Here is a 14,180-nt window from a genome sequence, read left to right on the forward strand (position 1 = left end):
TCATCAACTCACTTTATCTGCCCAAAGGTAATGAAACATTTGTAATGAGACGGTATCAGAGGGAGTATTTCCCTTTATTCACGTACTGGTATTGACTGATGCTTTCTCTTTGTGAAAACAAGGTTGTTGGGAGTGGCCAGTTCTGTGGTATGGCAGAAATGACCGGCGCAGTGGATTTCCACAGAGATATGGATTTCGGGCTGCGACATAAACGGAGTGGAAGCTTTCCGGTGAAGTGGCACATCATAAAGGATTTGGCAAACTTGAATTTTTTTAAGCTCACCATATTGCACAACAATGACAACAGAGACATACAACGGGTATAATATAATATAATTGTATTTTCTTCATAGTATATCTTTATTATGCAAATCTTGTTAGAACAAACCATTTATGTGGAGAAGATGATCCTTTTTTATTTTTGTGTCTCTTTTCAGATAAGTTGGAAGAGAGGTTTGCGGATGCTCAACCTATTCAAGTGTCGTACGTCGTCAACGACACCCCTACTCGATGTCTTTATGCAGGAAGAGGTATTTTTGTAAATGTTGTGATGAGAGGAGGTTTATGACATGTGAAGGTGGATTTGATTTTGGATGGTTTGTGTTTTTGTTTGAAATGTGATCACTCTGCAATCTCTATAATACTAGAATAATAAAGGATGTTTTTCCCTCTATTTTTCTCTCTTCTTCCATCAATTTTTGTAGTATTAGTCCTATTCATTTTCTCTCTCTTATTCTTTTATAATGTGTGTCCTACTTTTTCAAATTCGAAAAATTTTGTTCTAATTTCCGAACAAGTGTGAGCATTCAGATTTCGGATCGGATTTTTTCGATCAGATCCGAAAACCCGAAACTTTCCTAGAATTCAATTCGATCTGAACCATATTATTCGAAAATTCGAATTCAAAAATCTGAAATGTTTTGAATAAAATCTAATCCGAACCGAAAAATCCGAAATACATATGAACCTAACCAGTTACATAATTACAATTGAATTAAGGTACAAACTATTAATTATAATTAATCAAGACGAGAGTGTATGATTAAAATTTAGAAATATTTAACTATTTAAGAGCTGATCTATAGGAATATATATCATAATATCATATATATTATCAATTCAATCCGAAAATTCGAAATTTATTTAAATGTCAATCCAATCGAATCCGAAAAAAATCCGAACCAAATTTCAAATTTTTGCTTGGTTGGGATCGGATATTCGGATTACGAGTATTTTGCTCACCCCTAGTTTAAGTTAGTGTCTTAAAAGTTGGATCTAATTCGCTATATAAGATCTTATTAACATTGGGATTTATATTGCAACGATGTGTATTTTGTATGATTAGTTTGATTAGAGATTTAGTTTGAAGTGGTCAAATTGCATACATTTTCTTGCAATCAGCGTTTAAAACATCGGAATCAGAGAGCAGCGTTATCGACATTGATCTCGAGCCATGGCTGATTCGAGAGCTCTTCCTCCTCAAACTCCTCTTTTTCTTGGTCTCGATCCGATGCACAATCACCCAATAAATCATGGTGCCTAACGTGGTGGCTAAAATGGTGGTGCCGATGAGCGCCACCGCGATGGCGAGCCACTTCTCCTGCCGCCCCACGACGATAAACGCGAGAGCCAAATACGCGACGGAGATGAGCACGCAGGCGAGCCACATGAGCTTGTTGATGATGGCCATCATCTGCTTCTTGGCCTTGCTCTCGATCACCACCACCGAGGTCTGCACGACCACGACGGCGAGGGAGATGAAGAGGGCGAAGGAGTCGAAGAGGAAGAAGATGAGGAAGGGGAGCTGCGGGGCCACGTTCGCCTCCCCCAGGGAGAGCCCCGGGGCGAGGTTCTGCGGGTCGTCCGCGTACTCCCCCGGGACCGTGAAGATGGCCGCGAAGGCCACCGTGGCGATCAGCACGGCCACCACGGTGGTCGAGTTGATCGCGTTGTTGAGGCCCTCCGCGTGCATCTTGTCCAGCCGCTTCACGATGCCCTGCACGCGCCGCCTCGTCTGGCGCGTGTGCTCCAGCTGGTGGTGCACCTCGTGCTTGATGTCGCTCACCGTCTGCTTCAGCTCCCGCGCCCGCCTCGCCGGCTCGGGCTTCATCGCCCTCACGGTCACCACGCCGTGCTCCTGCAGCACGGCCGCCGCCTCCGCCTGCCCGAGCTTCTCCGCCGTGTCGAGCGCGGTTTCGTTCGACCTGTTCACCAACTTCGTGTTGGTTTCGTTGTGGTCCAGCAGCATCTTCACAATCTACAGCGTTAAACACAAATGTTAAGAAACGAATAGTTTGTAATAAAGTGCAGAGAAATTAATTTTTTTTGAGGATATATTTATCAAGAAAATAAGATAGAAAAATTAAAATATCTGTGGACAAATGACATTTAATATAAATAATGAATTATGCGAGAATATTTGTTATATTTTGATTTTTCATTGGTTTAATAGTGTTTTGTGTCTTCAATTTTAACTGCTTTCCATAAAATGGGCTCAACTTTCATTTTCTTTTAAAATACTCTCAACACAATAAGTATTTTTCATAAAATATCCCGCTATATAAAATGAGTTGAGAAAAAGATCATCTCGTCAAAGTCAGATGTAGAACTTCTTTTGAATTTTTTTCCACCTAAGCATTATAACGACGTCGTTTTGATTCTTAGATAGAAAAAAGTGGAAAATGGTTTCAAATTTGGAAGTTGACATTGATGAGATTTTGGAGATAAAGATGATTTACAGATAAATTGTTTTCACAAGCATCAAAATAACGTTGCTTTGATGCTTTGGTGGAAAAAAAAATTCAAAAAGAGTAGTATGATTCCGGCGAGACATATTATATAATTTTGTACAACAGAATATTTTATGAAAAATGCTAAAACGCTGAAAGTTTAATAACCCTTTTTCATTTTTGAAAGAGGTCTATACAAATAGGACGTCCAAATAAAAAAATATGACCTATTGAATTGAGACGGAAAGAGTAAAGCAATACCTGAGCTCTGCCTTTGCGAGCGGCTATGTGCAAAGCAGTGTTTCCCTTAGTGTCGACCATGTTGATGGTGGAGGGATCGGCGGCGATGAGCTTCTCCACCACCTCAACATTCTGGCCTTTCACGGCCATGTGAAGAGCGGTCTGCCCCTTCTTATCCGTCCGCGTCGTGATCCCCGGCTCCTTGTCGAGCAGGGCGTCCACGACGCGGACGTGCCCGTTCCTCGCCGCAGAATGCAGTGCCGTTTTCCCGTTGCTCTTGGCTATCGCAGCCAGATTGCTCTCCGACTCCAAGAAATACTCCACTATCTCTATGTGCCCTTGCGTCGCCGCCGTGTGCAACGCCGTCGTGTTCGACGAATCCACCGTCATCGACAGCTCCGGGTGCGCCTCCATCAACACCTTCACAACTTCTGCAAACAAAACAGAGCAAAACAGAGCAAAACAGAACAAAACAGAGCAAAACCATGAGTTCCCCAAAAAAGGATTATAAAAAACAAAGGGGTAATATTTCAAAACTATACATACCTAAATCTCCTTGCTTGGCAGCAATGTGGAGAGCATCAAATCCATTCTTGGCTTTGATTCCGGCGTCGGCTAAAGAGTAATGCTTGATCATCTCCCTCACCACCTCCATGTAGCCATACTCGGCGGCCACGAATAAGGGCGTCTCACCAGCTGAGTTGCGCTTCGTTAAAAAATCCCCGAGCTCGTCCTCGCCCCCGGCGCCATCAATGATGCTCCTTATGGCCTCAATCCGCCCGGCTCTAGCCGCGGAATGCAGCGCCGTGTCCTCCCGCTTCCCCGTGAGCTGCTTCACGATCTTCTTCCGCGGCGTGGCCGGAGGCGGCGGCTGCCTCTCCATTCTTACACCTCAATCGCCCAATTCACCAAAACCATCTTTCACTGTTTTTGCCAAAAACATCCCATTTCGTGGCCCTGTCCAACATGGATCGAATTAGCATTTAAAACAAAAAAGAAATCAATCAACAAAATCACATTTCTTTATATACTAAATTGGTGTAATGAAAAAGAAAGGCTAAAAGCATTTTTTTTTTTTTTTTTACCTTGGTTGTGAAGAAAGAGGCACCTTTTTTGCCTTGCCTTCTTTTAAAACCGAAAGGGCCACTAGAAATATGTTTTTGATCAAAAACAAAAACAAAAACAAAAACAAACCCTAGTTGTGTTGGGGAAAGATCAAGATTTGGGGGCTTTTTTTTCTTTTGTTTAAGAAAGAAAAAAATAAATAAAAACAGAAATCTTTGAGGTTAATTAAGGGAATGGGGCCATCAAAGGCACATGTAAGCAACAAAAACTTTGCATAAACATATATATAATTATATTTATAAATATATATGTTTGTATGTGATGCTCTGAATCAGATTCAGAGCTCTTGCGACAAGAAAATGAAGAAGGGTGAATTATAAAAAGAATGGCCATTGTAAAGGTGATGATGCTTCTGTTATTATTTCAATTCTAATTTTATATCATTTCTAATAAGCAATAATAGAATCAATGAATGATCTCTTATATCTGTTGTTGGGATTTTGGTGATGGGAGTAAAAGAATAATAATTCATTCTTTCCCAAGAAAAAAGAAGGGAATGTTGGGAGGAAAGTAAACGGTAATAACAGAAGTGCACGTGTTGGATGTTTTACTAATCAATAAATTTATGTAGACGGAGGTGAGTGAAATGTCCGAAATTCGAATATTTCATCTGAATCAAATTGAAATTTAAAATTCGATTCGGATCTTAACATGTAAAACAGACTATTGATTATAAAGTCTGTAATATGTATGTAGAACAATTAATTTAAATAAAAAAAAATATTAATTTGATTGTGTTATTATCGTAATTCTACTTTTTTCTTTATTATTTATTCATTACTATATAATACTCATTAAATTTAATATTAGACTTTTTTAGTTTATAAAATAATAATATTATTATTATAGCCTACTTCAAATAAAATAATATTTAAAAGAAGATCAATAATGTGACTTGTATATAAGTTGGCATTTCCTTTACCTTTTAAGATATCCACAATCTCTATCATAAATGCACTCATAATATTTCAATTTAGAATAGTGAAATTTTAACACATTACCTCTTAGTTACAAATTCATTGTTTTAACATTAATATTTAGCTAGCTATATAGCCCATAATAGAAGTAAAAATAGTTAGACTTTTTCAATACGAATAAGTATTAGAAGTAAAATTTAATTTACTCACTTTTCAATCCAATTTGGTAAAGTTTTTTTTTTTTTAATCCTACATGTATGTTGATTAATGAACCTATAATTTGTACATAGAGTTTGATGTATTATGTAATAAACCAAAGTTATAGACCCCACAGAATCTTACTCTATTTTAAAATTAATGAAGTATTTTGGTTGCATGTGGGCACTCTGTAATTCTCGTTTTCTTTTTAAAAAAGGAATTTTCCTGTCCCCTGCTACCCACTTTCAATTGGTTACAATTTACAAAATAATGATTTGTCTACGTAAAGTAATTTTCTCCAAAAAGGGAAAAAAATATTAAAATAAATGCGTGGGCCAAATATTGATAGTAGGGCAATTGAAAAGGTGAAAAAAGATAATAAAATTAAAGTGAAACAAAACCGACGCCGCTAATTGCATCACAATTATTAATTACGACGTACCATATATTTATTAATTTATATATATACACCACAGTGAAAATAAATAAATTCGAAATCTTGAACGTTTTGTTAGTCCAAAAAGTTTGTAATTAAGTTGGTATTTATCTATCATCAAAGCATGATCATCGACAATTTTTTTTTTTTCTGATTAATTAAGACGAAATTTTATTTTCTCAAACTGGACAAAATTATATTATAATTTGATGATAATTTAAGCAATAGCAAATCTAGAGATTCTTTGATTTCTTAAATCTTGCAAAACCCAACAATCTTTTATCAGTTTATAAAGCAAATCATGCATGTGCGTCCCATTCCCAGTTTAAATTACAGATAAATAAATAGTAATTAATTATTGATTAAGAACGTTAATTGACTATTTTAATTAGTTATTAAAAAGCATTGATTCCAATTTGATCTCTAATTTGGAGGCAAATGGTTCTGTCTTATCCGTTAATCATGCGATTGATGAGTCACCATAATAATTAAATGTTTCTAAATTGATGATTTGATATTTTATTTAAGTAGCAAACATATTTTGTTTGTTTCTTGGTGACGAAGGATGCTTGTGATCTGTTGGTTAATTCTAACTAGAGCATTCATTCGTGCGATGCACGACGAACATCAAAATTAAATGACATGTTTAAATAATAAAAAAATTAAATAAAACTAAAATATAAACAAATGAAAAATATGTTTTAATAATAAAATAAAATAAATTAATTCACATCAATTACTCAATAAAATTTTAATTTTGAAACGTTAATTTTCAACTTTGTATAAAAGTATAATGATAATTATGGTTATTAAATAATTTTGCATAATAATTCATAACCTGAATTTTTTTCTTAATATTCTCGCGATGATAAAATTCGGCCAAATTTCTTCTTTTTCAAATCCTTGCAAGATTAGAAATATCACTAAAAAAACCGCAACCATCAATTAATAGATTAGAGTTCATTAGATTACCTTTTGGTGAATAGTTGAATGTCTAATCATGCATAAGTGATTGCATGTAATTTGGCAAGATTTTGTCATCGAGGGAATATTAAAAAAAAATTATATATAGGTGATGAATTACTATGCAAAGTTAAAAAGTACATGGGAAACATTTGAAGAAAATAAAACTTCATGAATTTACAGGCAATTATTTATTTGGATGATTAAAGTGTTGTGTGAGTTGTATTTTTATTTATTTGAATATTTGATTTAATTTGTACTAATTTATTTATTATTTGATTAATTTATTAATGTAATATACAGTTTCATAACATGATATATATTTTGCATGTAAAAAAAGAAATTGTAACTAGCAATCAACACATTTATCCTTTCCCTCGAAAAAAAAAACACATATTTATCCTTTTTCCACATACAAAATAGATTGAGCTTCAAAAACCACTTCTCGAAAACAAGGGCAAAAATAATGGTCTAAAATTGCTTACCATCTTTTTTTATCTACTCAATTTGAAATGCAAAATAGACCATGGCCCATAAGGCTTTATAGAAGCTAAAAGCCAATTGTTGAAGTCGCAATTGATTTTTACGTGGTGTTGCTGACGCCGGCCTCTTTTTTTCCGACGAAGGCCGATGGATATATCCGTCAATAATCATCGACGATCAAATGGTCGTCTCAGTGTTGGCTGGACAAATTCTATTTTTATCTGTTAGGGTTAATATCCAAAGTAAACGCCCTTTAAAGTATGTGAGCAGTCTGCATCTTGCGGACAACGGTATGAAAGACCTTCTCATACAATCAAATAGTAAATCTTTCGTGTATATATAAACAAATTTTCTCTTGATTATAACATGATCATAGACGCAATCATGGCGATAAACAGTAACTCTAGAATGTTCTTCTTCTTCTTCTTGATTGATGAGTTCACCTGCGTTGGAGCAGTTGCTGATACGCGGCACGTCGTATTTGATGTACACAGCCCAGGATTCCCAGATACCCTGAAGCACACAAATTAATATTACTGTGTCTTTTATTTGAGTGTGAATTTAATCTAAGAGCCAAAGGGATAAAAAAAAAATCTTCCCTTCAATTTATTTCTTTTGTTCCCTCATTTTCTGTAAAAGGTACTGTATGTGTTTTTTTTTGTGTTATACTCCCTCGTCCCATTAGAATTGGCAATTTTGAATTGGGCACGGAGATTAAGAATAAAGGGTTAAGAGTGTAAAGTAGGTATGGTCCACTTATTTTATGTGAGTAGAGAAAGTAGGGACCACATACTATTTTAGGAAAATGTCAATTCTAGTTGGACAAACAAAAAATGCAAGTGTGCCAATTCTAGTGGGACGGAGGGAATATATTTATCACGAGAGAAAAAAACTCTTTTCGAATTTTTTAATTTTTTTCCTCATTCTCTACAAAAGACAATTTGTCATTCCTCATTTTCACTCTAAAATGGATAATACTATCATCTTGAGTGAAAAATGAGGAATAAGAAAGAGATAAAGAAAAAAAAATGGGAGATTTAAAGAGATAATTTTTTATCTATTTTTTAATGATAAATTTACAATCAAATAGAACACAATTGAATGAGAATTTCACCAAGTCTCATTTCTCTTTCCCACGTCATAATAAATTTGCAGCCAAACATAACACACCCTAAAGAGAATTTCACTATTTCTCGTTCGTTCCTTTCACTTCTAGGATATAATATTATTCCTCCGTTTTGGTGTGATAATATTATTTTTCATTGTAGTGGAATGAACCATAAAGAGTGAAATTTTCTTTAATACTAGATCATGAAATTTATCACTCAGCAATGATAAGAAGCTAGAAATATACATTTGTTAGAAAGAAAAGGAAGAGAAATTTGCAATTAACTAGGGTTTGGTTAATTATTTTTTTAAAAAAAACTAGGGTTTGGTTAATTAACTTACGTTAAAATTAGGCCCTTTTTTGTAGACAAGGAGGCTGGTACGGTACCATTGAACTGATTATTGCCAAGATTCCTGCATCAAAAAGGTACCAAATTATTTGCCAGAGGAAAACAATGTGCTAGAAAATTTAATTTAATAATCCATTTATGGAGTTTGAGGGTTTTTTAGAACAATAACTTAGATTGATTTAGAAATTGGGACAAAAAAATTTCGAGCTTGCAAAAGTAGGACACTAATTAAATTGGGCAGAGAATTGTCCTGCGGATGCATTAAAGAATTGTCCTACGGATGCATTACTTATTAATAAGTGTCTTACTTTTGCAAGCTCGAAAATATAATTTTCTACCATTTTGTTTCGAGTAAACTGCAAATCTTAAAATGGGCCGAAAATTGTACTTCTATTTTTGTAAGTTTGAAAAATTTTATCACAATTTTCAAATCAGTCTAAGTTACTATCTTAAAAAACTCGCTAACTCTTCATTTTCCGGACGACGTACAATATTTTGAGGTTGGGTAAAGTCCCAAGAAAATCGGGTATAGGCCCTCGCAAGCTGTTGTTGTTAAGTTTTTTGCAAATCGAACAACATTATTAATTCTATTTCAAGAGAAGATAATATATGATCTATAAATTGATTAGGAGCTGTAAATGTGTAAGAATCACATTGTTTGAAGAGCATCCATGGAGCTGAAATCCGGAAGCAACCCAGACAGATTGTAGCCATTGAGAAGCCTGTGAATTGGAAAAAAATCAAAGTTCATCAACTGGGCCGCCCCGACGTATTCGAGGGCCTTAGGCGAAAACGAAAAAATGGACTCTAGCGCATAACCGTCTTCCATACTTATATAATTTTAATTAACCAAATTAATTAACTTAAAACTATTCCACCCACAACATATTCAACCAATTTCTTAAGTCACCGCGTCATTATGAAAGGGTCACCAATTAATGAACCGAATAAGCATTAAATTATAACTAATATTCCCTCCGTCCACAATAAACTACCTAAATTTCTTCTCTTTCTTTTTTTAGTGACGTCCATAAAAAAACTTCCCTTCAAATTTTTGGACTATTCATCATGACTAATAATACCTCATTTACCTTTACTTTTTACACTTTTACCACTATCAATACTACTCTCTCCGTCCCAATGAAAGCGGTGCGCTTCTTTTCGGCATGAGATTTAAGGAGAATAAAATTATAGTGTAAAAGTGTGTAAAGGTGTGTGAAGCCATATTATTTGTAGTGTAAAATTATTAAAAAGGAAATGTACCACTTTCGTTGGGACAACTCAAAAAGGAATACGCACCGCTTTCGTTGGGACAGAGGGAGTAATTATTTTCACCACTTTAAATACACACTCAATAACTTCGTCTTAAAACTTGTGTCACTCCCTCCTATGGAGTTTTATTGTGGATGGAAGGAGTAGAATTATGTTTAAAATTTATTCAGAAACCATATTTCATTGTGAAACATATTAATAAGAGCAAAAAAATTGTGGATAGAAATCATTACAGTGATGTTACTCGTGGAATAGGTTCGAGATTGCATTTGATCCAATCCCATGTATAAGGTGCAGGCAGACAAGGATCGCCGCTCCAACTTTGTAACACACTGAATCTTTCTTGCAGTGAAGCTAAGCCTTCAACTGAATCACCAAAAAAATTAGGGAGTTTAATTTTTTTTAGGCCACTAATCGTCTACAAAAATAGGTCAATTTTTTTGAATTTTTATAATTGGATCATTTAATTTTCAAATTCGACATCCGTGGGCCACATTTGAATCCCATCAATCTATTTTGCACTCAATATAAGCCAAAAAAATAACCCAATTCTGTAAGCTCGAAAAAAATTGGTTTATTTTTACAAACCGTATTAAGATAGTGGCAAAATTTCTTACCATCTTTCTTGTTGGTGCCATTGGTTAACATGTCGTCTGCGATTCGGAAAATCTCCATAGCATTAATGAGAGGTGGGAGCGTCGAGACATTGGTCGGCACAAGTGAGAACGTGGTGTTCGAGGAAACAACAATGTCTCTCACAACCAACTCAACACAGTCTCCATAAGGAGGGGAGATCGGTCCATAGTAGGACTTGTTATCCTTGAAAATGCTGAACGATCGATTCTGGCCTGCTCCGAGCTGAGTCAGCTCGGAGAAGTACCAGTTTATGTAGACTTTGATTTCATATGAAGGAAATTCCATCAATAATTCTATGCTTCCATTTGGGGATTTTGCAGTGATTGCATTCTTGACCACCGCAACCGGCGGACGATCAAACGGCGATGGCAAATCACTGAAGACGGCTTCACCCGTAACGGGGATCGACCCATTCGCATAAACTCCAACACCCCATAGTCTGTCGTAGGGATCGTCTGGGAACCTGCAATTCCACACCATTCCGACATGTAGAATTAACAGTTTTTTCATAAAATGTCCCGCTAAACAAAATTAAGTGACATAAAAATGATTAAAGGTGGACTTTTTTTCCACCTCGCCATAAAAATGAATAAAAGACTTTATATCACTAACTTTTAACATTTTCCATAAAATGTCTCCGAACTTTCATTTTCTGTTTAAAAACCCAGAAGACTCTTAGCATTTTTCATCAAATGTCCCGTTATACAAAATGCCATAATTCTACGTCTTAACTCTTAATCCATTTATAAAATTATCGAAATCCTTATGTCGTACATAGGTCGTAGTATCTTGGTTGTAATCGGAATCCTTATGTCGTACATAGGTCGAAATTGATAATTCAACGTTGTAAATGATGTGAAGGTTTCTTTTTCGGATATGTACGGCTTATAAGGCTTATGGATCTGGGTAATTTTGTACGACCTAATAAGAGTTATGGATTTGAATAATTTCGTAATTGGATTATGACGTAGAATTATTGGATTTTATATGACGAGATATTTTATGAAAATTGCTGAAAGATTGAAATTTTTTAAAGAGAAAATGAAAGTTGGGAACATATATAAACTACCGAATAAGGAAGCAAATTTAGTGTGTGTGTGTCTTGGCCAAGCGGTAAGGGCTAATATCTAAGGTCAAAGGTCTTTGGTTCGAGTTCCCTATGACGCAGTCTTTGATTTTCTTTATTTAATATTGTTAATTTATAAAAAAAAAGGAAGTAAACTTAGTACCCGAAAACGGTATTTGAGCCGAAAAGCAACGCGTTTCCACACGAACAACGGATAGCCGTCATCGACATGCATATACATATACTTCTCCAACCTGCGCACTTCAAGAGCTGAGATGAAGGGGAACTGCTCTGCTTCTGTCTGAGCAAGGCATACGCTAATGGAGTCCCTCTTCATTACATAAGTCACCTCATAGTAGTAGTATGAGGTATTCGACGTCTGGACAGTAGTCCAGACGTTCCCGTCGAAGCTGAGAGCAAACGTGGGAGGCGAATTCTTACCGTCGTAGTTCCCGTAGTAAAAGCTCGCGCGTACTAGCACGCGCCCCGGCTTCACGGAGTCGATGTGGTAGCAGTTCTTGTTCCGCGTAGTGAACACCCGCAGGGTGTCCGCTACGTGGGAGATGGAATTCAGAGGCTTGATGGAACGGGATTCGCCGCTCTTCACGTATTCGTCGTCGCCCACCCAAGCGACCCCGCTGTTGTCTGTGTACGGCGACGACGATCCGCAGTCGATGCTGAGGAAAACTGGGAAAACAAATCTGAGATATTATAGCCTGAAAACAGAGCAAAACAGAGGAAAACAGAGTTGTTGATGCTGAAAATGGAATTCTACCGTCGGCTGTAGAGAGATTAGTGCATAGCGATAAAACCAGAGAGACAATGAACCAACGAGAAGCCATGCCAAGATTAATGCCACTGAAATATGTTTTTTATCATGAGAAATAACTTGTTTCATATGTGGAATGTGCATTCGCTCTAATTTTCATTGAAAAAGACAACCAGAATTGGAGAGTTTTTCACAAAAAAGGAAAACATACAATTTTTGTGGACAAACGAAAATAAGACTCCCTCCGTCCCTGAAACATCTTCCTAAAGGAAGGTGGCATGGGTTTAATAAAAGTTAGTTGTGTATTTTATCAGTGAAAGAAAAAAAGAAAGAAAAAACACATAAAGTAGAGATAAGGACAAAAATAAATTATGGTGTGAGAATAAAATTTTGGTATTTTAATCAATTAATTTATGATAAGAGGGTGAATAAATTAATTAAGGGTAATTGGCTATAAATTCAAACACTATAGCCAAATTTTGATTTTTTTTATACACTATAAATTGATGTCAAAATACATAAAGTTTCATCATTTTCAGAATTCCCCCAAAATACATCTTCCGACTACTCATAACTAGGGATGGCTACGGGCCGGATCTCATCAATACCAGATCCGGATCCGGATCCGCGGATCTAAAAATTTAGGATCCAGATCCGCGGGTCCGCAGGTCTAGATCCATGGATCTACTATTTTTAAATTAAATTAAAAAAAAGTCACAAAATCAACAACATTTAATTTTCTTCATAAAAATATTGCACAAAACAAAGTATTTTAATTTATAAATCTAATTTGTGTATTATTTTTAATTTTTAATATATTTAATATTATTAATAAAATAAATATAAAAAATAAATAATATATATTAAATAAAATGGATCCACGGGTCGGATTTGGGTCGGATCCGGATCTCAAATTTCAAGATCCAGATCCAGATCCGTTTTAAAAATTAAGATCCAGATCCGAATTTTGATCCGCGAGTCCAAAAAATTGAGATCCAGACCCTGAAAAACAGATTTGGATCCACGGATCTGGACCGGGTCCAGGATTCATTGCCATTCCTACTCATAACCTAGAATCTTAGCCGTAGGGTTTTAATGGAGCTGCAACCGTTTTAGTTTCAACCCTAGTATTTTAGTTTTAAGTGGTATTTTATGTTGCAAAACGACACAACTTCATCTCGGCCCTCTCACAATAATACATCATTTTGACTGTCTCAGAGTCATGTCATGTATTAAAATTTTGGTGTCAGGTCTTGATTTGGCCAGAACTTAAAGAGTACGGGAAAAATCAAAATTTGACTATAGTGTTTGGATTTACAGCCAATTAACTCATTAATAAATTATACTATAATTAACATTTTGTAACATATCTCACCTAAGGGGTGGTATACCTAATTCAAAAAAATTGTATAAGCCTTTGTTTTGAAGTAAATATAATATTACGGATATCATAGATATATTATATACTTTAAAAAAAATAAAAAAATCACCACTGACAAATAAGCCTAAGTGGAGATAAGAACATATCCTCTTACATCATAGGATTACAATCTCAACATGCATGCATGGTATGATTCTACAAAAATAAAACAAAATAATCACTGCAGTTGAACTCTTCCTGCGCTACTCTCATACAAAAATGTTCACTCTTTTTCAGCCACGCTAGAAAATCCTCATCTATGATCAAGACTCAGATATAACAAATGTCATCTGCATTTAGTCAATGCCAACTGATGTGTGCATAAATTCTTAAACAAACCTAGTCTCCAAGGCCAAAGTCTTTGTTCGAAACATACTTGTCATTTTTGCTCGAGGTGAACTGGTAAAAGCTATACAATTTTTTTAGTTGATCGAAAAAAAAAACATAAATAAGGAAAAGTATACAAACT

The 14,180-nt window shown here is 35.4% G+C and overlaps 3 protein-coding genes across 3 annotated transcripts; all 3 read right to left on the reverse strand.

Moving 5' to 3' along the window:
• Window positions 1-1,126: 1,126 nt before the first annotated feature.
• Window positions 1,127-4,400, reverse strand: LOC130999974 (ankyrin repeat-containing protein At5g02620-like). The gene is made up of 4 exons (XM_057925687.1): window positions 4,055-4,400; window positions 3,516-3,926; window positions 2,991-3,400; window positions 1,127-2,257 (listed from the first exon to the last, which is right to left on the reverse strand). The coding sequence occupies exons 2-4, from the start codon at window positions 3,850-3,852 to the stop codon at window positions 1,373-1,375; spliced, it is 1,632 nt and encodes a 543-aa protein (XP_057781670.1). The 5' UTR covers window positions 3,853-3,926; window positions 4,055-4,400; the 3' UTR covers window positions 1,127-1,372.
• A 3,011-nt stretch (window positions 4,401-7,411) lies between these two features.
• Window positions 7,412-10,910, reverse strand: LOC130999976 (probable LRR receptor-like serine/threonine-protein kinase At5g59680). Its single transcript, XM_057925690.1, has 5 exons — window positions 10,438-10,910; window positions 10,054-10,186; window positions 9,038-9,270; window positions 8,541-8,612; window positions 7,412-7,604 (listed from the first exon to the last, which is right to left on the reverse strand). The coding sequence occupies exons 1-3, from the start codon at window positions 10,739-10,741 to the stop codon at window positions 9,198-9,200; spliced, it is 510 nt and encodes a 169-aa protein (XP_057781673.1). The 5' UTR covers window positions 10,742-10,910; the 3' UTR covers window positions 7,412-7,604; window positions 8,541-8,612; window positions 9,038-9,197.
• On the reverse strand, window positions 10,795-12,531 carry LOC130999975 (uncharacterized protein At1g24485-like). The gene is made up of 3 exons (XM_057925688.1): window positions 12,298-12,531; window positions 11,686-12,209; window positions 10,795-10,919 (listed from the first exon to the last, which is right to left on the reverse strand). Exons 1-3 carry the CDS (start codon window positions 12,362-12,364, stop codon window positions 10,845-10,847), a joined length of 666 nt encoding a protein of 221 aa, XP_057781671.1. The 5' UTR covers window positions 12,365-12,531; the 3' UTR covers window positions 10,795-10,844.
• Between the last annotated feature and the right edge of the window lie 1,649 nt (window positions 12,532-14,180).

Source organism: Salvia miltiorrhiza, chromosome 8 (genome assembly GCF_028751815.1).
Source record: "Salvia miltiorrhiza cultivar Shanhuang (shh) chromosome 8, IMPLAD_Smil_shh, whole genome shotgun sequence".
NCBI lineage: Eukaryota > Viridiplantae > Streptophyta > Magnoliopsida > Lamiales > Lamiaceae > Salvia > Salvia miltiorrhiza.